Source organism: Orcinus orca, chromosome 18 (genome assembly GCF_937001465.1).
Source record: "Orcinus orca chromosome 18, mOrcOrc1.1, whole genome shotgun sequence".
NCBI classification, from domain to species: Eukaryota; Metazoa; Chordata; class Mammalia; order Artiodactyla; family Delphinidae; genus Orcinus; species Orcinus orca.
Genome location: NC_064576.1, coordinates 63401457 through 63426824, shown reverse-complemented (window position 1 = coordinate 63426824; position 25368 = coordinate 63401457). Strand labels below are relative to the sequence as shown.

The window sequence follows — 25368 nt, the reverse complement described above, 5'->3', positions numbered from 1 at the left end:
CCCGCCCCTGACTGACAGCCCGAGAGATCAATGAGCGCGCGGCGGCTCCGCCCAGGCAGCCAGTGGACGCCGGCCTGGGCGGGGCCCGGTTTTCCACCGGGAGGCCGCAGATGGGTTGGTGGGGGGTAGTGGGGTGTTTTTCTCTCCCACACACACACGCACACACACTCTCGCTCTCTCACTCTTTTTTTTAAGCTGTTATTATTTTCTGGTAATTCTCGAGTGTTTCTGTGAGTCTCTCGCCCTCCCAGTGTTTTGATTGCTAGGAGGAAAACCAACGTGGAGGCGACGGCGACACTTTGTTTACTACTGAGGAGCAGAGAGTACTCGGGAAGCCCGAGTGGAACGAGTCGCTCGCTTCGCCTCGACCTCCGCTCGGGGCCCAAAGCCGGGCCGGGCGGGGGCCGGGGACGCTCAGCGCTCCGGGGGCGCTGGGTGGGCGGGCGGGCGGAGGCGGCCTCGCTGCATTCTGCTCAATCGCCCCCTCTCGACTCTGCCCACGATTTCTTTGCAGAGAAACGTGGGGAAGTCGGTGGGTTTTGTTTTTGTTTTGTTTTGTTTTCCCTGCGACGTGTCGAGTCCTCCGGCCCCGGCGCGAGCCGCACACGCCCCCCGGGGCAGGGGCTCTGACGGTCAAGTCCGCGCGGACGACGCAGTCGCTGCAGCTTCCGCGCCGGGAACCCACCTGTCCGCACCCGCGGGCTGAGCCTCTGCGGTTGGATGTAGACGGGGGCCAGTTGTCCAGCCCAGCAGCCACCAGCCGGGTTCACTACATTCTTGACTTAACTAGAAATGAGGGAAGGGGGCTCGGCGTGGGCCGAAGATGGTCCTACCTCACACGCACCCTCGGGCCCAAAGGCATCCTCATCCTCGTGCCCTCTTCCCTTGGGCGGGAATCTCAGACCCTCCACTGAGTCAGTCCGGGGCGACGGGGAAGGGGTCAGAGGAGAGCATTTAGTGAGAGCCTTGTCACTTTATTACTTACCCTAATTAAGTTTAACTGTTTGCTTGCCATTTCTTTGCTATTTAGAATGGAAGTGCTGAGGTGTTGAGAAGTGAAAATGGAAGAAGGGAGAGGACCAAAGCCTTGGGGTGCAGCCCTGCCCCACTCCCAGATGTTCCTTTAGGCCGCTTGCCCCGTGCGTCCATCAACCCACCCCACCTTTCCCCATCTGGGCTCCAGGTCCAGGACGTCCTGCCGAGATCAGTGGGGCAAAAGGTAGGAAGACAATGGCCCTTGTGTCTCAGGGAGCAGAAGAAACAGTCGTCAAGTTTTGTTTTCTTTTGCATTTTTTTTTTAGGAGGAATATGGAAGGCATTTCCTTTCAGAGGGATGGGATCACTTAAGATGGAAGATTGACCGTAGAGTTTTAAATATCTTGTCCAAAATGACAGCTCCCAATTCCAAAAAAAAAAAAATCCTGTTTCTGACAGGTGGTTCTTCAGTTGAAAAAGTGGCATCTGAAGAAAATGAGGCCTCGCTTACAGAAGTTTGAAAAGACTGAAAGATTTACTCCTCCTTGACATTCTCACTCGCCCAAACTCCTATTTCTTCATACTCCGCTTATCACAACAGCTTCCCAGTGATACGGGGGCTGGGTGGAGGTTGTGAGCCTGATAGATGGAAGCTAGGGTTGGTTCCCGCCCTCGTTTTGCGGTCTCTGCGTTTACTATCAAATTTGGACTGTTCGGGCCTCGTCTGCCCGCCGCTAGGGGACCTCAGTAACCCAGACGAGCTGAAAGGAAGGCCGTAATGTAGAACTACTGCTTCCCTCAACCTTTGCCACTGCACTCTGCAGGGGCAGCCCCCGTTCGAACGGCCGCACCCTTCGAATAGGCGGTGCCCTAGTGGGTCATTCTTGGCAAAGGAAGCCAGCTGGCAAATTTGGCCTTGCCTTCATTTCAATTCCGGTTTTTCAGGGCCTCAGTTGGAGGAAAGTATTTGGTTAAGAGGGTTTTCTTACAAACTTTCTCCCCAGATCCTTGAAATCTTCTGAGCTATTCTGCCTAATTGTTTCTGTAAGTGACATATTTGCTTTTGTTTGGTCTTTTTTAAAAATTTGACTTGAAGCAGGCCCAGAGTACCTACGAGCACCAATGTCCCTGACACGTGGTTCCAAAAAATTAAAAATATATATTTCAAGGTTCTTATAGCTGCCTAAAATACCTTGGTATGTATCAATCTACTCATACAAGCTGGTGGACATTTGGCTTGTTTCTACTCTTTAGTGATCACAAACCCTTCTTCTGTAGTGAATAACCTTATATAACTCATTTTGCATATGTGCACGTATGTCTATAGGAGGAATTTCCAGAAAAGAGATCACTGGGTCAGCAGTTAAATGCATTTGTAATTTTGAGACACTGCCGAATTGCCCTCCCTAAGGGTTGTATCAAGCTGAACTTTCTTTTCAGCTAGACCTAGAGAATGATAAAGTTGAAAGTAAACCTGGAGATCATCCTGGTGGTCCCTTTAATTTATAGGTAAGGAAAACGAGGCACAGAGAAGCTAACCGATTTGCCCGAGTTCACACAAATAACAGTGGTGCTGTTAGAACTAGAGCTTCAATTTCTTGCTTTCCCATCCATAATCTTCTCAACACACAGATAGAAAATTATAAATACCCTGTAATCCCAATATGCGATAACCACGATAAAACTGTGGTGTATTTCTCTCCAGCCAATCCCACAGATTTTAGTAATTTTACTTAGACTAACTCCACTGAGCTGGAAGTTTTGATTTAAAAGATTTTTAAAAAGCAGACACACAAAAAAATGATAGTGATAGTAAGATAATAAAAAAGATTACAAAAGAAGTGGTTTGGGTTTTTTTAAGTCAAAAAATGTAAACGTTTTCTTTGAAGGATGGCAAAGGATTTAGGTTGGCACTAGTTCTGCTTAAGAGAAAAAGGTTTATTTCTTTTCTCCTTCAGTATTTTTTTTTGTGGTAGCTGTTTGCTTAGAAGGGTTTTTCTAATGATTCTCACTGATTAGTAAGTAAGTGTGAGTCATTATCATCGGTTCATGTGGCCAAATTGGGAAGAAAAATGTTTCATGTCAGGTAAGCACAATTAAAATGAAAAAGGAAGTTTATCCTCACAAAGCCCATCTCACAAACCAATGTGGTATTCTTTCCTCTGCCTCTTTTCAGGGTAATTATTACATCATCCTTGACAGGAAGACTGAGGGATGGTTCCCTTTGATCAATTCCAAGGTAGAAATTTCTATATTTACCCCTCACCACCAACACACTGATCTCTGGTTTAAATTCTTATCAAAAAATAGGTAATTTAAGTCCAAGTTAATGAGTAAAAAGCCTGGATGCTTATTCTTCAGTCACAGCACTTAACTTCATACTTCACCTTCCCTTCCCCAGAACTGCCCATTTCCAATATTTTGTCTAAATCATTAGGAGATATTGCTATCAACTTAAAACAGGCTTTCTTCAATTTGCCCATAGAAGATAATGATATGAAACAACACAGCTTCAGCTTCTTAAACCAGTGTCCTGAAACCTGGCCTATTTAGTGGTAGTTATAGCAATATCAGAAGTAGCCATTTATTTTTCTCAAGGGGTAATTTCCTTCGGATTTTGTCATTCATTCAGTAAATACTTGTAGAGCACCTCCTATGTACAGGCCAGGTGCCAGGCATCACACGGTACATTGGTTTTTCTTTTTTCTTTTTTTTTTTCAGAGTACATTGTTTTGATGGCCAGTTCCTTGAGGTCATAAATAGTTTATTTTCCTTTATATGATATTTGATGTCAGAATTAAGACTATGTCACTCTTTAAATAATCAGGAATGCATACTGACAATATTTCTTTGAAGGAATTACACACAAAAAAGTATTTGATAGATACAAGGAATGCTAAGTCAGAAAAGAATTGATGTATTATCGTAGTCACCATTTTGAAGAAAAATAATAAGATGAGGTAGAAAAGCTGAATAAATGAACATCCGTAGGTGTTGGGAGCATGAGCTCTGGCCACCAGGCTTTGGGATTGGGAGGCTGTTGCTCCAAATGGACAAAAGACACGGGATATGTCAGATTATTTGTCTATCACAAATAAAGATGATGCTTACTAATCTGTAACTGGAGAGAAGCATTGGGCAAATCATAAACCAGAGATCCAACATTTTCTATTGTGCTATGAAGATGTGTGTCAGCTTCGATAAACTCTATTCCTTTGCTTTAAGTGTTAGTGAGAGACTACCTGTGGGTCCCTACAACAATACTAAAAATGTATTTGGAGATAATCTAAATGACCAACAATAGAGAATGGTTGAATGCCTGTAAGGTAGAATCATATATAGTCATTTAAAATAAAGTGGACCAAGCATACATAATGGCATTGCGACAATGCTGGGGATACAATATTTAAAAGGTTGGAGGTACCACTGTCGGCTAAAAAATTCTGGCAGTGGTTGTATCTGGGTGGTGGATTTATAGGTGATCGTTACAGGTCTCACACAAACCCCTCCTTTTACAGGTAAGAAAACAGACAATGAGAAGTTAAGTGATTTGCCCGAGGCCGCACAGTTAGTGAAGAGCTGGGCCAGGATTCAGACCTCCTAGCATTCAGGCCAAAACTCTTTCTTGTATAGCATTGCTTTTCACTTTACCTTTCTAACTGGAGGTTTTCAGACTATTTAATGAAATTCAGCCTATTTTAAACACTAGGTCTTTAACTAACTTTGAGACAATAAAATTACTCTCCCAAACTCCAAACAGCCTGCACATTACAATTAAAATTTTTTCTAACATTAAGGACTGAGAGTTGCCATAAAAATTAATGGATGGCACATGAAATCCCAAATTCTTTGAATATCACAAATCTGAATTTTGCACTCATGCTTGAAACACAATGTGTTTTCACTATTTTATTTCTGTTTCATGTCATATTAAAGCTCTTAACATGCTTCCCAAAAAAGGGGGGACATATGTATTAAATAAGAAAAAGCTGCCATGTAGATCACAGATGGTAGTACATTTTTGGCAGAAAGGAAGTTTAACAAGGCGTTCTACTTATTTACTTGGAAAACTAACATGTATGAATGTTCAAGTTAAGTGGTAAGAATTAATTGCTGTTTTACTATAATCAGTTTTTTCCAATCAAATTGCCCTATTTCCATAACATTACAGTAGAGAAAGGGCGTCAAATGTGATTGTAACCCCCTGGGAGTCCACGAGAGTAATGAAAGAATGAAGGAAGAAGAAACAGCTTTTTATAGTAACTAACCATGTTGCTTGTCATCTGTTGATAAAAATCAATAACAAGAGGTAATGACTGTATAGTCAGAGTACATGTGTTTTTAATATGACATGTATAGTCACTGACTGTGTCAGTTACGGTGTAAAAACAGGAGGTAAGAGTTTATCAAATTTCAGATTTGGCTGACTCAACACAGCCCACCCATATGCAAAGTCTGCTATGCCAGAAAGTAAACATAGATGAATAGTGAGTATTTCTCTGGAATACCAGGTTTTTATTTTGTGGTAAATAGAGCCTTTATAACACATTGAAGTAGTCTATATTCTAAGGTTTAACATTTTAAAATGGAACTTCCAATTAGCTGATCACTGATATCATGCTGGAGGAAAAAACTGATTTGTCTCATATGATGCCGTTATATACTTTAAATAATTTTGTGTTTGAACAACAAACTGAAAACAGAACATTTGACAGCTACATTGCATGCCTGCACTCCAGAAGATTACAACCTGGAAAAACTCTTCCCACAATCCGAGACTAGGCTTGGTGAGATCTCGCCCTCCTCTGTTTCAGATTTATATATCATCTGAAACAAGATGATATGTATATTGATAAATATAAATATATACCTCTCGTTTCAAAATGTTTTCATTTCTAAGCCATAAATCACTTTTTACTCCGAAGCAGAATACACACATTTTCTTTAGGCCCCAGTGTTAATAAAAACTACCATTTTTCAACAGTAGTTATGGACTAAGCACTATATAGCTATTATCTGAATCAGTCCTCAAAGCCAACCAATAATGTAGGAATTATCATGATTCATATTTTACAGAAATTGAAACTGAGGTACAGAGAGCTAAGAAACGTACTTAATGTTGTACTTTAGAAGCTTATCTAATTGTAATCAGACTTGACCCTACTGTTATCAAAATACAGAGCTCATCTCCTGGTTAACAGACCTTCTGCCTCCGTAAAATGTTGGGATTTTTCTAGAGCCCTAGAAATTAACCAGAGGTTAATTTGATGATTCAGTTTTTTTCCAGAAAATTGACGTTGGAACATTTTGGGAGGTGGAGGGATCTTTGTCAGCAATCAGCTCTGCCTGAAACCAGTTTAGTTTATGTTAACGAAGGAAGCCTAGAGATAGAATATAAATGACAATAATAATGCTGACGTTTGCATTTGTATAACACAAATGATGTCGGGGATTTCAAGCCATTAGCACTTGCTTATCTGAACAGACGGCCTCAGACCATCTACAGTAAGAGCAACCTGCCCTTCCGGAAAGGTTGGCTCATCTGGAACTCTTTCCGAAGCTCTCCTTATCTTCAATAAAGCACATCAAACCAAGTTCACCAGCTCTACTGAGCTCTGTCCCCACCAGAGAAAGTGGTTAGCTTCGGATCTGTATCTAAAAGCCATCCCTCCTATGAGTTTCAGAAGCTCAGATTTAGCTTAGAACTAGTGAACATATATTTTACAATTCACATGAGAGACCTTACGTTATTCCAATACTACTTGAATCCAGCTCTGTTGCTGAACGTGCTGGGGATTGATCCAAGCCATAAGGTTTACTTTCATGAGACAGTGAGCAAAATTAAGAGCAAAACAAACAAAACCCTTGTGTTCCTCTCCACCTCAAAGTGACTTGGAAAGTGCCCTCTCCACCACCAGGTGAGCATAAAATATCAGGAATATTTGTAAAGCACCTTTAGAAACACTTACTTTGGGAAGGGGATGGGATCCTATCTTAATGCCTCCAGTTTTCATAAAAAGCATGAATAAAACACCCTTCAGCTAAGAGTTTAGGCTGTGTTCTCCTATCTTCAGCTTCCCATCACAGAGACATATTGGCAGCCTCTACGACCCACAGACTACAGTCAGAAGACCCACAGACTATTAGTCAGAAGAGCTTATCTGTGGCTACCTTCCTTTCAGTCAGTTTAAATTGCCAGTGAATCACGAAAGGAAAATCACCCCTCCATGCTTTCCCATCCTCAGGAGATGTCCTAGTTTTAATTAGCCAGTGCATCCAGTTGTGAGAGTCAGCAGATAATCATAATTTTGTATGATAAGTAAAATCAGTATAATAATCCAAATATATTATCTCTTTTATTCAATAGTTGTATATTTGATACTTGATTTGATGTTTTACTTTTTATTGTAGACACAGACCAACAAGGCCTGGGGAAGTAGGGTGGAGAAAGGAGCAGAATGCCTCCGCCTGGATAGGAAAGCAAATCACGTGTGTCCCTCGCTCATCTCCAGCCAAGGCTATAGTGTGAGTAGAAAGCTCTGGAAACACAGTGGCTCTCTTATAGATCACAGCAGCTGTTTTATCAAGTATGCTGTGATGTTGGCCCTACCTGCAAAATATGATAAAATGAAATCACCAATGGCTCTTCCAAGAAAAGCAGAAAATCAACAAAGCACTATCAACTGAAGTTCTTTTATTCCCTAGGTAGTGTTCAATTTATTCTGCATTTTGAAATTTTATCTTGATATTACTTGCCACCTACATACCTCAAAGAGGTATTGTAAGGATTAAAATAATGTCTTAAAGTGCTTTGAAACAGGGATGAAATGTTTGTTCTTTGACATCGGTACAACCTCGTGGGTAGGTCTTTGTTACTATATGAATGACTTCAGCTTAGGTAAACACATGATTTCTAAATCACTGATATTTATTCTAAATCCTGCTATGGCTCCTTCATGTTCACATGTTTTGCACATCGGTTGCCCAAATCCAACTGATTCTTTGTGGATTCAGAGATAGTATGTATAACATCCATGGTATATCACAGCAAGAATTTAGGAAAAGTCTCCAATCTCAGGGATTTTTGTTACTTATCCATGCCCTACAGCTGAGTTTTAAAAGGAAAATTTCATGGAAATGACTTGAGAATTCTGAACCATTGATGCACCTTTTTATATGGGCTGATATACCAAAACATTGCTATAAAGGCTTTAAAAATCCTCTTACATTATGCTTGATAGTCTCAGCAGGCAATTAAAAAGCGGTTAAAAATAAAGTTAGCTGATTCATTTTGGTAGTTTAGCTGATGATGATTCTGGCAGCTTCATTTAACAGATAATGTTATCATAGAAAGCAGCACAACTTTAACAATAGAGCAAATTTCTCTAAAACAATTGCAGAAGAGAATTGATACAGTGTATTCTTTGGTTTTCTGTGGCTCTTCTGGGGGGGCAAAATTCTTAAAAATCTAAACCCACTCAAACACCACAGCATGTTTTGTAAGAGTTAGATGTCTCCAAGAAACATAACAACTGGAGACAAGTGACTTCCTCATGAAAACAGAATAGTCCTACAACATTAGCGCTCTCAAAAAAAAAAAAAAGAAGAAGAAAGAAAACAAAAACATACAGAACAGAAACAAGAAAAAGTATTCTACTTAAAGGGAATTGGAATATAATGGCTTCTGGGTCCCAAATTTTTTTTTCTAGGTCTGATTTTTTTTTAAGACTATTGAAATACTTATTTAGAAACTAGCTTCTAAATGCTTGATTAACTACCTGTTAAGACAATTGATTAAGGTTAGCTTCAGTAATTTTAAAGCATTCCTTTAGATAAACTACCTTTCAAACTTGAACCATGGACTATTTTTATTTAGAAAGTCATGTGAAGCGTAATTCATGATGTTTTTTCCAATCTTCTCAGGTTTAATGCCTTATGTATGAGAGAGAATAAAGTGATTTTGATAGTTAAAAAAAAAAAGAAATATTTAGGAATAAGGCAGTAGCTTAATTTTAACGTTCACTTTTATAATTAAAAAGAATTCATGTCTGTTCATGTAGACAAATTATTTTAACAAGAAACACCACCTGTATTATCAGATTCTGCAGTTATTCCTAGATTAGTTATTCTTGGCAACGGTACTGTAAAACTGTGTCACTGTGTGTGTGTGTGTGTGTGTGTGTGTGTGCGCGCGCGCGCGCACGCGCAAGCCTGAGGGCGTACACGCTCACGTTCCTATGTGTACACACCAGGATTCTATTAAAAGATCGTAAATGCCACCTTATTTTCACAATCCAATTAAAACATACAACAGATTTAGTCACTGATAAACAAAAATTGATGAGAACCATGGAAACCTCTTAAATTAGGAATCAGGAAGACCTGAAATTAAGAAACAAAAGTTGCTAAAATTACACAGTCAAGGTAAGAATTTGTAATGTAAATGTTACCCCCAAACACTTAAAGGTGTGAAAGTTTTTTTATTAGGAAGGACCTTCATAGCTGCATTTGCTGATCAATTCTTAAACTGGTCATAATGGAAATATGATTTTTAAATGGGTCGTGACGTAGAAATTATTAAGGTGGTCATAATGGATAAAGTACTCTCTCTTGCTTCCCAGAGAGATTCAAAGGCCTTTCTTGAGTTGGACCCAGGTGAGGGGACATCTGTGTTCCTTAGTCCACACTCACTTCCATCTGCTGCCCTGCACCGCGTTCTTCTCTTAGGCAGCTGAGAACGACAGCAGGAGAGGAGAGCTAGGGGAAAATTTTAAATCGTGATATCCTATGCAATTTAAAATCCTAAGTGTGCTGTGATACCCATACATGGCACTCCCACTGGTATCTACCAGTCATCACACTGCTTCCAAGCTCACAACTTTTCCCTTTAAATAGTACCTGTTGCAATCTTAGATTGAAGTTAGTGCATCTAGATTTTGGGGGTTTGAAGAACCTGACTGTTATGGGCTACATTGCATCCACCCCTCCAAATTCATACTTTGAAGCCCCCAGAGCCTCAGAATGTGAGTGCGTTTGGAGAAAAGGCCTTTAAAGAGGTGATTAAGTTAAAATGAGGCCATTAGGGTGGTCCCTAATCCCATCTGACTAGTGTCCTTATAAAAAGGGGAAATGTGAACACACAGAGAAACACTAGGGGTGTGGAGCACACACAGAGGAGAGATGATGTGAGGACATAGCAAAGAAGGAGGCTGCCTGCCAGCCAAGGAGAGAGGCCTCAGGAGAAACCAATCCTGCTGACACCTTAATCTTGGACTTCTAGCCTCCAAAACTATGAGAAAATTAATTTCTGTTGTTTAAGCCAACCGGTCTGTGGTATTTTGTCATGGCAGCCCTAGAAAACTAATCCACTGGCTAAAGGATCAGTTACGTTTTTCCAAAGGTTAGGGTAGATTTTTAACATTCCACTGAGGGACTAAAGGGCCCTAACCCAAAAATGTAGTTAAGCAAATAAAGCACTAACTTGAGAGCAAAGTCTCAACAAAATCCATGCTGCTAATGTATGGTTTATGAACAAGAAGCATGGTCAGCATTAGAGGAAAACATGCATCTAGAACTTACGATGTTCCAAGCACTGTACCATATAAACTCATTGCATCTTCACAAACCCTGTGGGGGAGGCGCTCTTTGACAGAAGAGGGAATGGGGGCCCGTAGAGGTTGAGCAACTTGCACAAGGTCACCTAGCTAACAAGGATACCTACCCAACTGTCTGCTCCAGAGTCTTTGCTCTTAAACAGTAATCCATGTGGCTTCTTTAGTAAGTAGATCTACTACTTGTTACCCCTCTGTCACCAACCCAACAGAGGGCAGTGAAATGTGGTGAGAGGATCACTAGCCTGGAAGGTTGAAGGACCTAAATTCAGATTCAAACTCTTACTCCTTATTCCTCCAGGCAGTTTCCTTATCTGAATAATGGGAATGATAATACTTACTGCTGTGAGGCTCCACTGAGATATATGAAAGTGCCTGCAGGTGGGATTAGCCCCAGGCATTGCAGACTTGTTTACAAGGTCTGAGATTCCTTTTAAAGATAATTCAGAGGGGCTCTCTGCTGAGTGGCAACCCACCATCCACCATGGCTTTTCCGTTCCATCAAAGGCTTACTTCCGCTTTCAGTTAGTCTTACATCTGTAGTGCATGAGGGCTCGACCATCCCCACACACGCTTGCATTCCTCTCAGCTCACACTACTGTACAGGTCCACTACCCCTTGCCCTCAGTAAACCATCATGTGGACAAGTAAGAATGGCAGGGAAACGACGGCCTCACTCTCCCTTCCCTACCCTGGAGGTCTTCTCTCCACCTTCACTAGGCTTCTGGAGAGCCCTCAGAAATACCACATTTAGGAAAAACAGCCTTTGGATGAAAGGCATTTTTGTGTGCGACTCATTGAATGGGAAGGCCAGCCTGTTGAATAAGGCGAGGGTAGACCTCTGGTGGTCCCCTCAGGAGCCTACAGAACCCGCATGAGGTCCCACCCTCCCACACCCAACTACCCAAAGTGCATTCAAGCTCCCACCACCACCCCACAACCCCTCCAGGCCCATGTGGCTGAAGGCACCCTAATGCCAGACCAGCCTTTCCTGAGACAAGCCTCAGATGTCGCGATTGGATCCGGTCCACCCAGTTTGTAAAGACTGGCCATCCAGATAACCTCTGTGGCTCCCTTGCAGGCCTTCCGCAGCCTGGGCCTTTTGGAATCACAACTGATAATGTGAATTGTCAGTCGGTGGTCACCCCCATCTCTCAGACTTGGTCTCATGCGCATCGTCCATGCCTCTGCCGTCCACCTGTTTGGGCTGATGACAACATTTCATTATTTCCCTTCCTCGTCATAAGGTTAGCCCGGGCCTCTCGATGGGGAGGGAAACACTCTTCGGAGAACCTGCTTTTGAAATCGACACTCCCCACACACGCTTGCATTCCTCTCAGCTCACATTACTGCAGCTGCTCCCATGTCTGGATCTAAACCCTCATCTCATGCCCCCGCGCAGCTGAATTACCTTGCCCAGGGAGCTTTTAACATCTTGGCAGGGACAGAGCACAAGCCTACCCCACTGGAGACTAGCTGGGCTGGGCCCTGTATTTGATAGCCATCTCAACATATTCCAAGCCATAGGAATTTTTTCCCCCTCTGCTGCTGGTTTCTTTCCATACTACTAAACTTTGCAAAATAAATGACAAGATGCCGCAGGCTAGGCTAAATTCAGTGCACAATCTCTAGCTGTGCAGCATAGCCAAAGGGACATGCACGGGCTTGCTTTTCCCTCTCATGGAAATAAACAATCCAAGAAGCAGAGCACTCAGTTTTTTAAAAATTTATTTAATTAATTAATTTATTTATTTATTTATTTTTGGCTGCGTTGGGTCTTCGCTGCTGCTCGCGGGCTTTCTCTAGTTGCAGCGAGTGGGGGCTACTCTCCGTTGGGTGCACGGGCTTCTCTTTGCGGTGGCTTCTCTTGTTGTGGAGCACGGGCTCTAGGCACGCGGGCTTCAGTAGTTGCAGCACACAGGCTCAGTAGCTGTAGTTCAAGGGCTCTAGAGCGCAGGCTCAGTAGTTGTGGCGCACGGACTTAGCTGCTCTGTGGCACGTGGGATCTTCCCGGACCAGGGATTGAACCCAGATTCTTAACCACTGCACCACCAGGAAGCCCCAGAGCACTCACTTTTTTTAGGACCAGATGTTCATTCACCTCATGACGTGGGTTGTCCCTGCCAGTAAAGAGCAGGGAGCCCAGTGGTCCAGACTGACCAGATCAGTGTGGCACCCGACACCCGAGAATGTCACCTAGCTGTTCCCCACGGTATATTCTTGCCACACCTCAAGTGAATGGCCAAAGGGTCCAAGCCCAAACTACCATCTAACTGAAAGCTATTACAATCTAGGATTTTAAAGTTACATATCCTAGACCATCACAAGGTGTAGTAGACCACATGCAGTTGAGTTTTGCCATTTCTTTCCGTTTGAGGGATCCCCATACGTAATTGTCCACAGTTGTTATGGGGCATCAGAGAGCCAGCATGAAGTCTTGTGTCCAGAAGTTCACTGATTCCAAACATATTACACAACTGTCACGTTAGTTTTTACACAGAAAATGGTTCTCTGCAAACTTAGCCAAGATGACTTATTAGCTTTGATCTTCTAATTGAACTGTGTTTCTCTCCCTTGCCATCTTCCTCCATCATTTTCCAATTAACCTGTTGGGGCAAAAGATAAGTTGCCAAAAAACCCGTTTTCACTCTGATAAAAGTGTTTTTTAATAACGTTTAACAGCAATGTTTTAGTGCCCCCTACTGGTATGTGACATTAGTGGTCCATTTGCAAAAAAGGTTCACTTAACCTTTTAGAGAAAAGATAATAAAAGATAACTCAGAAAAGAAAAAAAGAGTCTTTTACGAGCCTTTAAAATTTGTCTAATTTTTATACTGTATAAATACTTAAGAGTAATAGATAATCCACCATTTTTATTGTTCATTGTATAGGCATATTTTAACATTAAACATCTTGATTAATTTATATCTTTCACTCTATCCAGTATTTAGTTGGGGTGAAAAAAACTTTATCAGTTTCATTTTGGGAACCGGATCATTTTTATTTAATAAGTAAATATACTCGTTAAGAGAGAATTTCCATTAGATCTTCACACCCTCTCTGAGGCTGCTTATTAGTCTAAAATAGAACCTTTGTTTCACTTCAGAAAAAGGGAGGAAGTAGGCTTTGGGAATGGATCCATCTTTAAAGGAAATTTATGCTTTGGATTTTCATGAACAATGGATAATAATTATGGAGGCAGATTGCTGAATAGCCGTTATGATAAAATCCAAAATCCCAGTAAGGAGAAAGGACAAACACTCCATGCCGTAAGAGATCAGGAGACGGAAGAACTACTAGACGGGACAGGAAGTAAGGCAAAGAGGTGGGGAGGGTGGGTAAGAGTTGGAACTGGAGTGGTGATTAATTAAATGTGGAGAAAGATTTTTGTCCCTGATAAAGCAAGCCCTGTTTTAGATAGTAAAATAATTTTGGAACAACGATTTGCACTTAGAGACCATTTTTTTCTCATTGTATTTGGGTAGAATGTGCAGCCAACTAGGGCAAAGGGAGCCCATATGGCCTAGAGCTCTCTGTCTACTCCTAGCCAACACTAAAGGGGAGAAAATGTAAGTGGGCGTCCAAGAGCGTTCCACAGCCAACTGGAGCCTGGTCTGTGCTGAAAGGTCCCAAGGGCCCAAGAGGGGAAGATACGCAGTGATTCGGGGTTTCCACTTCAGTCAGTGATGGGCGAGCCTGTTTTTGAAAGCCAGAGGGAAACTAGAGACAGCTTCATGTCAAATATGGGCCAAGTGAAACCTTTTCACTCATAATCTTGTGCCAGGTTTGAAAGATTAGCCCTGACAGTGAAAACCACTCTCAAAGTATTAGATCCTCACAAAGAGCAAAGCTTCGCAGGAAATTTAAATTTCCCGAAATACTCTCCTCAAGGATTTTCTAAGCTGTTTTCAATCCTTTAGACTTGACCTTCTACTCAGACTTTTTTCCCTTATCCTACTTTTCATTTTAAAATTCATTGGAGGAGCATTTAAGATACATTTGTCATATAACTTTTACTTCTGTCACTTATTTCCACCTCTTGCTTTTAAAATCTGTTAAGTGAGAAGTGAACATTTCATCAAGGCATATACTTAAAATGTCCAAAACCATGGAATGTCTCAGTATGTTCTGCCAAAATCTTAATTCTAGGTATTTTAGCTTCAATTTTAATACCTGCCATTATTAGTCATACTGTAGGGGAAGAAAAGCTGCCTTAACTGACAGTTCTTCTAAAACCAAACCTACCCATTATAATTTCGCAGGAACTAGACAACTTGAAAGCTGTCTCCAGGGCCTATTTCTCATAAGGTCAGAAGCACATTATAAATTTAACTCAGCTTTACATCTTAGCTCACGCTCTAGGGGAAGGGAAGGGACAGGACAAATTTTTATTGTTTTAATAACCAAGCCTATTAAAATACAGATCGTTATTATGAAAGAGCTCATATTCACCTCCATTCCATAGCTAGACTAAAATACCTAGCCCAAAAAAAGAATAAAAACAGACGGTCACCTACAAACACATTATGGCTTATCCAGTCTTGAATGGGGATGTGGGACTTCTTGTTTTGAAATCACAACCCCTGCAGGTAGGTAAAGTTGGAAACCCTGATATAAAAAGCAGTTGCCCTGATTTTCTTTATGCTGAGTTCTTACCACTAACTTAGAGAAAACCTAGGATTGCATAGTTTTTCAACAAGATACTCACTGATGATTCCTTACACAATGTTTATGAATAAGAACCAACATTTAGTTCCTGCTAATTATGTGTCTCAGGCGCTGTGTTAAGCACTATATTGTACAACATAGCACAACCCTATAGGCTAGGAACTGAGTTTTACAATCGCTGTCAGATGGGGAAACTGAGGCACAGAGGCAGTAAGTAATTGACGCACAGTGGCACATCTGGTCATGGAGCCAGGCTACCCGTGTCAGTGATCTAAGTGTTGTTTGCTGCACGGACACTGGGCCATACTGCCCCGTGGGAGCAAGCGGGGAGTCCGGGGCTCGCGCTGCAGCGAGTGCCTGGGAGGAGGCCTCCCAGCAGCCAAGTGCTGAGCTGTGTCTTTCAGGGATGGTAAGGAGTTTCCCAATCAGAGAAGGGGTGGTGGTGCTCTAAATAGGGAGAAAGCAAATGGAAAGGTACGAAGGGGTAAAGTTTGCCATTTAATCGGTGCAGGGCTATGGAGGGCTTTTCGGGGGTAGGTAGGGGTGGGGAGAGGCTTTTTAAAAAGAAGATGATCGGGCTTCCCTGGTGGCGCAGTGGTTGAGAGTCCGCCTGCCGTTGCAGGGGACACGGGTTCGTGCCCCGGCCCGGGAAGATCCCACATGCCGCGGAGCGGCTGGGTCCGTGAGCCATGGCCGCTGAGCCTGCGCGTCCGGAGCCTGTGCTCCGCGACGGGAGAGGCCACAACAGTGAGAGGCCCGCGTATCGCAAAAAAAAAAAAAAAAGAAAAGAAAAGAAAAAAGAAGATGATCATTATCAACACTGTGTTTTAAAACAAGATCACCCTGGAAAAATTGTGTGATCTATTTTTAGCTCTTTTAATCATGCACATAGAAGCGAATTCAACCCCATTGTTCTTGGGGAAGACAGGAAAGTGATGCTTCAGAAGGTGCAAAGTGCTCCACTATTATCTTCTCATAAGACTATGTTCCGTATATTATGTTTTCATTAGCGGAACACCTCCTCCCCGAATCTGGATTTAGCCCACTCTATGCTTATACATTATAAAATGATCTTACAAATGTGCTGAGCAGATGTTTGCAAGGATGGTGGAACTCAGGGAGAGATCTGGGCGTTTGATCCCTTCTCCACCTGTAACTGGATGGAGAGCGGGAAAGGGGACTGGGCGGCTCAGCATGGATGAGGCTGAGCTCTCTGTCCCTCAAGCGAGGGGAATCAAGAAAACTGACCTGAGCTTGGGGAGATCTTTAGGACAAGAAAGTAGGTTTTCATATATTGGGATAGTTTAAGAAAACCTTGTCATTCTGTTATATTTTCATCAAACATTTATTGAATTTCAACTCTGCCAGCTAGCATGCTAAACCTTGTTCACTGAAAATGAACAAGGCACATTTTGGGAACTTTGGCAACTTTGCTTAAAAAAAAAAAAAGCAACCTCTTAGCTCTATTCTTCATGCCACTGATTTGGTAATTATGGGTAAGGCCAAGAAGCGTCCTAAATATTGCTTATTGAAAACCACCACAATAGGTGATGGGTTGGGGGAATGCCCTGACTGTCCAGTGGTCAGGACTCGGGGTTTTCTCTGCTGTGGGCCCAGGGTTCGATCCCTGGTTGGGGAACTAAGATCCCACAAGCTGCATGGTACAGCCAAAAAAAAAAAAAAAAAAAAAAGTGGGAATCCCAAAGAATTTAAGAATTAAAAACAAATGATGAGAAAGGGGTACCATGACTCAATTTCTGTCTTAAAAAAAATATGTACCCTGGACATGTCTGTCGGGTAGACGGTGGTTTCCAGACCCAACTTCTCCTCCCAGATGGAACTGACCTGCCTACAGCCCGTAGCTCAGGGAAGCTGCCCTGGACTGGTTGGGGCAGTGTTGACCAGGATTAAATAAAAAGGATCAGAGGTTCTGATCCCAGGGCCAGCCATCCACAGACAGGATCATGAGGTGGCCTAAGAGGATGGTTCTGGCCAATATGGACTATGGTTATTACTAAGCCAGCCAGATGGGCTCCTTCCAAGTTTAAGTATACAGGGTTGAGACAAAGTTGGCTCGTTGGTAGCGAGAGGAGGCCAGGGCAGCAGTAGCAAGAACATGCAGACCATAAGAACCGGGCAGACAGGGGCTTCCCTGGTGGGGCAGTGGTTAAGAATCTGCCTGCCAATGCAGGGAACACGGATTCGAGCCCTGGTCCAGGAAGATCCCACAGGCCGCGGAGTAACTAAGCCCGTGCGCCACAACTACTGAGCCTGCACTCTACAGCCTGCGAGCCACAACTACTGAGCCCTCATGCCACACCTACTGAAGCCCACATGCCTAGAACCCATGCTCCACAGCAAGAGAAGCCACTGCAATGAGAAGCCCACGCACTGCAACAAAGAGTAGCCCCTGCTCACCACAACTAGAGAAAGTCCACGTGAGGCAACGAAGACCCAATGCAGGAAAGAAAGGAAGGAAGAAGGACCAGGCAGAGGAGCTGGCTCCTAGAAGGGCCTCTGATCCAGGTTAAGTCCATGTGGACTTATCACAAATCCTTTTTCTCTTAAGGGGGTTTGAGTGAGTGAGTCTTTGCTTCTGAAGTAACTAGTACCTAGAAACCATCGCAGGAGTAGTGTGGAAGATGGATTGGCAGAAAGGCAGATTTTTGGCAACTCTGCATTTGATGAAATATTTTATTGCTCTCCTTTCAAATTATTAGTCCAATTGTTTTACATTAGATGCTGTCACTTGTCATTTTCCTCAGGCATTTTCTTTTCACTTTGTACTCCAGACATGGCTGACATTGTGTTCCTTAAACTTTACATCTAATGGGTCCTCTATAAGTGTTACATCTAGAAAGCATGGTGTGCTTAAAGACAACAGTCTACTCCTCCTAAGCTTTTTGACCAACAGGAAATTCAGGTTTCATAAACATAGTAGAACTCCAGTTTGGAGAATTAAGATGATTAAATGTTTGTAAACACTTAACATTGTTTCTGAATGTTAATTGAAGTCTTTGTTGACTGTCTACCATGTATAGGCTCAATGTTCTGCTCACTCCTTTTTTTTTTTTTTTTAGAAACTGTTTATTTTCCATCAACCTATTTCCATTTTAAGAGTTTGTGGAAGAACAGTTTAAGACCACTCAGTGGTTGTTCCTACCCACTCAGTGGCCTGAGCAGTGGGAGCTGCAGACCAGTCTTCAGTGGCAGGCTGAGCACTCCAGTCTCCAGTGGGGAACTGCTGAATAGGCACAGAGGGCACCTGCACACCTTTGGACCAGTCCGCCGCCTCAGGCTAAGGAGCAGTGAACTCAGGAGGTGGGGCGGCCCATTCACCCTGAAACTCCTCCTTGGTCACAGCCTTCTCAGCTGCCGCCTGCTCTTCCTTTTCAATCTCTTCAGGATCTCTGTAGAAGCAGAGATCAGGCATGACCTCCCATGGGTGTTCACGGGAGATGGTGCCACGCATGCGCAGAACTTCCCGGGCAAGCATCCACCACATCAGGCCCACTGAGTGAGCTCCCTTTTTAGGATCCTACATCAGGATACATCAAGTTAGTCTGAAAACAGAAAGGCCAAGTAATGCCTGAGAGGTCCAGGAGTAAGAAATAATGGAGAAAAGCAGAAGAAAACACAGGCCATTTTTAAAAAGTTTTTTCATCTCTCCATAAAGCTTTCATGTATTAAAATCATACATTTGTAGCAAGTATTACTATCAAACTCCACTCATTGGGCCAGAGACCCTTGTGATGTTAGCGAAAAACTTGCCCCTCATGTAGCACACTACCTACACTTGTGAGTTCAACTCCTTTTTTTTTTTTAAGTCAATGAATTTTTATTTGAGGAATTTCACATGCTATGATTCCTTCCACTGCCAATCCTGCAAAGTTTGATTCTTAATCTTCCAGATAGCCCTTTAAAAAGAACTTTGCTCAAGCCACTGTTGTCGAATCACTTAGTCCACAATTCTTTTAGATGGGTTTCTTTGATCTACACTTAAATGTGGACATACTTCAAAAATTACCCAGCTGTAATCTTTGGAAAGCAATTTCTTCAAGCAATTTACTTTTTAAAATAAATTTTATTTATTTATTTATTTATTTTTGGCTGTGTTGGGTCTTCGTTGCTGCGTGCGGGCTTTCTCTAGTTGGGGCGAGTGGGGGCTACTCTTCATTGCGGTGCACGGGCTTCTCATTGCGGTGGCTTCTCTTGTTGCGGAGCACGGGCTCTAGGCAGGCGGGCTTCAGTAGTTGTGGCGCATGGGCTTCAGTAGTTGTGGCTTGTGGGCTCTAGAGCGCAGGCTCAGTAGTTGTGGCGCACGGGCTTAGTTGCTCCGCGACATATGGGATCTTCCCGGACCAGGGCTCGAACCTATGTCCCCTGCATTGGCAGGTGGATTCTTTTTTTTTTCCTGTTTATTTATTTTTTTATTTTCTTTAATTTTTTAAAAAAATTTATTTTGCATTTTTTTTACGTCTTTATTGGAGTATAATTGCAGATGGATTCTTAACCACTACGCCACCAGGGAAGTCCCAAGCAATTTACTTTAAGGCCCTAGAAGTTAAATTGTAGGGAGTACATTGCTATTTTGGCAAATGATCTAAAATATATTATTCCTTAATCGTTTCTAATACTGAAAAGTCTTGTTACACCAATTTTCACTCATGAGCCTAACAAAAACTGTCTCAGGTCTCATTGGCACCACTGCAATAAAATTACTGCGATGGAAGCATAACCTGTGTCTCCACGTAGCCGCTCTGCTCACGCCTTTTATCGCATTTACTCCTCAAGCAAACTTGTGGAACAAATATGCTCACACCCATTTTACAGATGAGGGAACTACAACTCAACAATATTGAGTGACTTGCCCAAAGTCTCTCAGATAGGATATGGGGAAGTTAGGGCTATGAATTGAATATAGGTGGTGATTTTCCTGTTACACCTGACTTTTAAGTTAAACTGTTCCATCCACAGCTTTCAAAGGGACAGCCTAGCATGCTAATTAACCTTACTCCACCCATCCTCCACAATCCCTAAATAGACCCAGAAAGGGCACCTAACCCGAAGTGACCAATCCATAGTGTGGTCAGGGGCTGATGATGTGGATTAAGATTAAGACTCTGCCCAAACTGAGACAAATGGATCCATTAGCTTTTATCCTTCTTAAGAATGTAAACTAAGAGACAAAGATATTATTGTGAGCCAGTGGTGGACCTTTTCACTAAGAGGTTATGATGTTGAGTTGAGAGGCCCCAGTAAATGCAATGTAAGCAAAGAGGAGCAATGATGAAAGCAGCTAGACTTTCCCGGTCTCATCCCTTTGCAAGGTGGATTTAATTTTCCGGCTCTAAAGTCCAAAAGAAGAATATTTGTTGTATCCTTAAACCCCCACACCCCCCCACCAGACACACACACTTATTACTCTTACTATATCTCTATAGTGAGTAGATACAAATAGAGACATCTAGCTCTCTGCATGTAGTGGACATGAATAGATAATAGATGGGTAAATAGATGAATGATGGATGGATGGATGGATAGATAGACAGACTAATGTAAGAATAGAGTAGAACAGACCAGAAATAGTCTTATTGACAAGTCCAAGAATCTCTTGACATTATGCTGTCTTGAAGAAAAATACATCCACTTTTATCACAGGACCTTTATGATACTGGAGGCCTTCCAAACTTGCACACAATTAATTTCCAACTCTTACTCCTTTGAAGCAATAGAGTCAACATTTCCTTCCTACTCCAACTTTTTAAAAATTGTTAGATGCTGTCTTAGTCCGTTCGGGCTGCTGTAACAGAAATACCATAGACTGAGTACCTTATAAACAACAGAAATTTATTCTCACAACTCAGGAGGCTGGAAGTCCGAGATCAGGGTGCCTTTTCCACGTCGTAGACTGCTGACTTCTTGCTATTTCCTCACACGGCAGAGAGCAGAGGACAAGCTCTTTTGTGACTCTTTTACGAGAACTAATCCCATTCATGGGGGCTCCACCCTCATGACTTTGTCTAATCCCAATCACCTGCCAAAAGCCCTGCCTCCTAATAGCATCCCAGCAGCGTAGGGTTTCAACGTATGAATTTAGGGGGACACTGACATTCAATCCGTAACAGATTGTGTTGCATATGATACATGGTACCAGACAGTGGACTTGCTACTGGCTGGGGGAGAGTTAGGAACTCGGAAGACCCAAAGGGGCATTAATAAAAGGACGTTTACATTGTAACTTAAAATACAGAGAGACAGGGTCAACCTTTCACCCTATACTTGCCCCCAGCAGGTCCTGGGGACAATTTTGGTCATCAAGCCTTGACAGATCCTCAGCTCTAGGAACACCAATTCCATATTTGCTCCTGTAACCAAATCAGCCTCTTGGTCTTCTTTGCCCAAATCAGAGTAGGTCCCTAGGGCTGCTCTGAATAGCTGCACAAGTAGTAGGTTGAGCCACATAACACGGTCACTATTTGACTATTCTTGACCTACGTAAACAGCAGTTCCATGTAGTTCAACCCAATACTTACTGACAGAAATATACTTCCAGTGTTTTTCAACAGGGACAATATTGACATTTGGGGCAGGACTGTCCTGTGTATTACAAGATGTTTAGCGTTCCTGGCCTCCAGTCACCAAACACCCGTAGCACCACCCTCCCCTAAGAGTCATGGTGACAACCAAAAAGCAAAAACTGTCTTTCCGACACACATTTTCAGGTATCCTCTGAGTGGGGCAGTAACATTCCATAATGAGTTTATATAGGATTGTAAGTAAATGTCTTGAGATTTTCATATATCACCAGCAAGTAAAAGAGAGAGAGATGACAGATGGTAAAGTGATTTTCCAAAAGCAGAGGACACAATGTCAGAACCAGAAACCATCAGATTCAGATTGGTTTGCAATTAAACCACCAAAAAGTCAGCCCATGTTTCCAAAATTCATGTATAGATTTGGAGGAGTGTCAAGTGTTCAACCTACATAGTACCTAGCACAAAATAAGCACTCAATAAATGTGTGGGACAATTGGAAGGATACCTAATCTGATTGGGTTCAAATATACTGATCACTGATTAGCACTGTCTTATAGCTAACTGTTTGTATACCTGTCTCTCACTCAAGACTGAAGCTGCTATAGCCAGGGGTCATAACTGATTTACCTTTCTCTCCTGCAGTGGTTTTGTAAATAGCAGGGAATATCTTGAACATAGTAAAGGTCAAAATCAGTGGAATATGATGAAAGGTATAAGTGGACACACTATCTACTAAAGCGTTGGTCCCCTGGCTCCTGTCTGTCTTTCAGAATCAACTTGGGGAGGAAGGATTGTTGAAACCTCAGATTCCCGAGACTCACCCCAGAGTCTCTGAAATCAGAATCTTAGGACTGAATTAGGAGCATTTGTATTTTTATCAGTCTCCCCAGCTGGCTCCAATATGCCTGCCTGGGGCCAATTTTGAAGACCTGGGTTTACAGAACCAACATCTACAGCAGTGTTTCTCATACTTGCAAGATGACAGAATTTGTTATACAAATGTCCAGGTCCCTGCCTTGGAGACCCTGATCAGAGTCTGGGGTGGGTCCCAGGAATCTGTGTTTTTAATAAGCATCCCAGGTGATTCTTCACTTGATCTTAGCCAAAAGGCTGAGAAGCGATGCCAGGTGATTCTTATAACCAATCAGCATTACTAGTTAAAGGAAGGCCCTCTGAACCTAGTCCCCAGGCTCAAGGCTAGATGCCCACTTGAGGTGTTGTAGTTGGTTGCTGTGCAGCATATTATAGCAGGAGCTGTTGGAGGATGTGCTTACCAAAAGGTTAAGTAAACTAAGAAAGAGGAAGACCTGGCCTACAAGAAGTGATATAACCAACCTAGGAGAGAGGTATCCTTAAGAAAACGTAAAAAGAGACCCCAGGATGATAGCTGTTCACTATGTGCAGAGGGCAACCAGTCCAGAGCAGGAGAAAAGCTCCCAGGTAAGACTTCTTCAAGAAGGTGAAATTGATGGCGCCGGTGCATGTCAGTATCTTGAGTGGAGAGGAAGCAGCCGCACAACAGGAGATCAGCTCGGTGCTCTGTGACCACCTGGAGGGGTGGGACAGGGAGGGTGGGAGGGAGACGCAGGAGGGAGGAGATATGGGGATGTATGTTTACGTATAGCTGATTCACTTTGTTATAAAGCAGAAACTAACACACCATTGTAAAGCAATTATACTCCAATAAAGATGTTTTTAAAAAAAGGGATGTAGATATTTAGAAGGTTTTTATTTAATCTTTCTATTGGAAGTAAAGTACCTATTTTTATTTATTTATTTATTATATATATATATATTTTTTGCGGTACGCGGGCCTCTCACTGTTGTGGCCTCTCCTGTTGCGGAGCACAGGCTCAGGACGCGCAGGCTCAGCGGCTATGGCTCACGGGCCCAGCCGCTCCGCGGCATGTGGGATCTTCCCGGATCAGGGCAAGAACCTGTGTCCCCTGCCTCGGCAGGTGGACTCTCAACCACTGCGCCACCAGGGAAGCCCCTCTTTTTTTTATTTTTAACATCTTTATTGGAGTATAATTGCTTTACAATGGTGTGTTAGTTTCTGCTTTATAACAAAGTGAATCAGTTATACATATACATATGTTCCCATATCCCCTCCCTCTTGCATCTCCCTCCCTCCCTCCCACCTTCCCTATCCCACCCCTCTAGATGGTCACAAAGCACCGAGCTGATCTCCCTGTACTGTGCGGCTGCTTCCCACTAGCTATCTATTTTACGTTTGGTAGTGTATATATGTCCATGCCACTCTCTCACTTTGTCCCAGCTTACCCTTCCCCATCCCCGTTTCCTCAAGTCCATTCTCTAGTAGGTCTCTGTCTTTATTCCCGTCTTGCCCCTAGGTTCTTCATGACCGTTTTTTTTTTTTTAGATTCCATATATATGTGTTAGAATAACATATTTGTTTTTCTCTTTCTGACTTACTTCACTCTGTATGACAGACTCTAGGTCCATCCACCTCACTACAAATAACTCAATTTTTTTTCTTTTTATGGCTGAGTAATATTCCATACCTCTTACTAGTACATCTTATCTTCAGTTCAAAATTTCTGTTTTACCTTCTGTGGAACAAATCTCCAGTTTTTGCCAGAGTAGGGGCAGGTGATATAGGCAGCTAGCTGCTGCTTTTTTTTTTATTGAAGTATAGTTGATTAGCAATATTATATTAGTTTCAGGTGTGTAGCATCGTGAGTCAATTTGACACATTGTGCTCCATTTAAAGAACAATGGGAATATTTCTCTGTGCTGTATAATATATCTTGTTGCTTATTTATTTCATACATTGTACCTAGCTGCTTCCTAATAGATTTTCAATCAGTCTTTCTTATTTTGTTATACCTACCACCTTCACCTGCAGAGGAATGTGGTGTAATCAATTACTGATCTTGCTGGGGGCGGGGGAGTTCTATAGAGTAAAACAGGTTGTTCCCATTTTCTTGGTCTGCTAATCCCTTATCACTCACCCATTGTCTATCCAGCCTCCAAAATCTTTTCACCTTTTCTCTATTCTTTCCAACTTTACGTGCTTATGACTTAAAAAAGAAATCACTTTCCTGTCATTTTAGTGAGGTTTCAGGAGGGAAGGTAGATGGCAAGAGTTCAATCTGTTATCTTTAGACAGAAACTCTGGTATAGATTGCGATTATGACAAATGTCAAAACTTTTTATTATGGAAAGCTTCAAATGTATACAAAATACAGAGGATGTTAATAAACCCCTCATATTACTCATTGCCCAGTTTCAACAATTACCAATTTGTGGTCAACGTTGTTTCGTCCATATCCCTTCCTATTTGCCCCTCCTCCTGGATTCTTTTGAAGCAAATCCCTGGCATCGTATCACTTCGTTTGTAAATCAATAATGGATTTGAAGTGCTTGAGTAACTGCCTCTAGAGAATGAATTTCTGATGAGGGTACTTCAAATGTTAACTAATCCTCTCTGGAGTGTGGGTTCCTAATTAGTGTACTTCAAATGTGAACAGCCTCTAGGATATGGATTAAAGTTAATTTATACACACATACATCACACTGTTTTGTTTTAAATTTTTATTGGAGTTTAGTTG

General features: G+C 42.4%; 1 protein-coding gene and 2 non-coding genes across 3 annotated transcripts; 1 reads left to right on the top strand and 2 right to left on the bottom strand.

Annotated features, from left to right (window-relative positions):
- Positions 1–110: 110 nt before the first annotated feature.
- On the top strand, positions 111–7803 carry LOC117197619 (uncharacterized). Its single transcript, XM_033410131.2, has 5 exons — positions 111–114; positions 321–532; positions 1031–1219; positions 3152–3214; positions 7387–7803. Exons 1-5 carry the CDS (start codon positions 111–113, stop codon positions 7660–7662), a joined length of 744 nt encoding a protein of 247 aa, XP_033266022.1. The 3' UTR covers positions 7663–7803.
- Positions 7804–18952: 11149 nt separating this feature from the next.
- On the bottom strand, positions 18953–19090 carry LOC117197623 (small nucleolar RNA SNORA62/SNORA6 family). Its single transcript, XR_004478342.1, has one exon. It is a non-coding gene; the product is annotated as a small nucleolar RNA SNORA62/SNORA6 family (small nucleolar RNA).
- Positions 19091–19935: 845 nt separating this feature from the next.
- On the bottom strand, positions 19936–20014 carry LOC117197625 (small nucleolar RNA SNORA1). The gene has a single exon (XR_004478345.1). It is a non-coding gene; the product is annotated as a small nucleolar RNA SNORA1 (small nucleolar RNA).
- Between the last annotated feature and the right edge of the window lie 5354 nt (positions 20015–25368).

Coding starts and splice junctions, on each gene's coding strand:
- LOC117197619 (XM_033410131.2), top strand. Junction 1,220..3,151: donor CGAGATCAGTGGGGCAAAAG/GTAGGAAGACAA, acceptor GCCTCTTTTCAG/GGTAATTATTACATCATCCT. Junction 3,215..7,386: donor TCCCTTTGATCAATTCCAAG/GTAGAAATTTCT, acceptor TTTTTATTGTAG/ACACAGACCAACAAGGCCTG.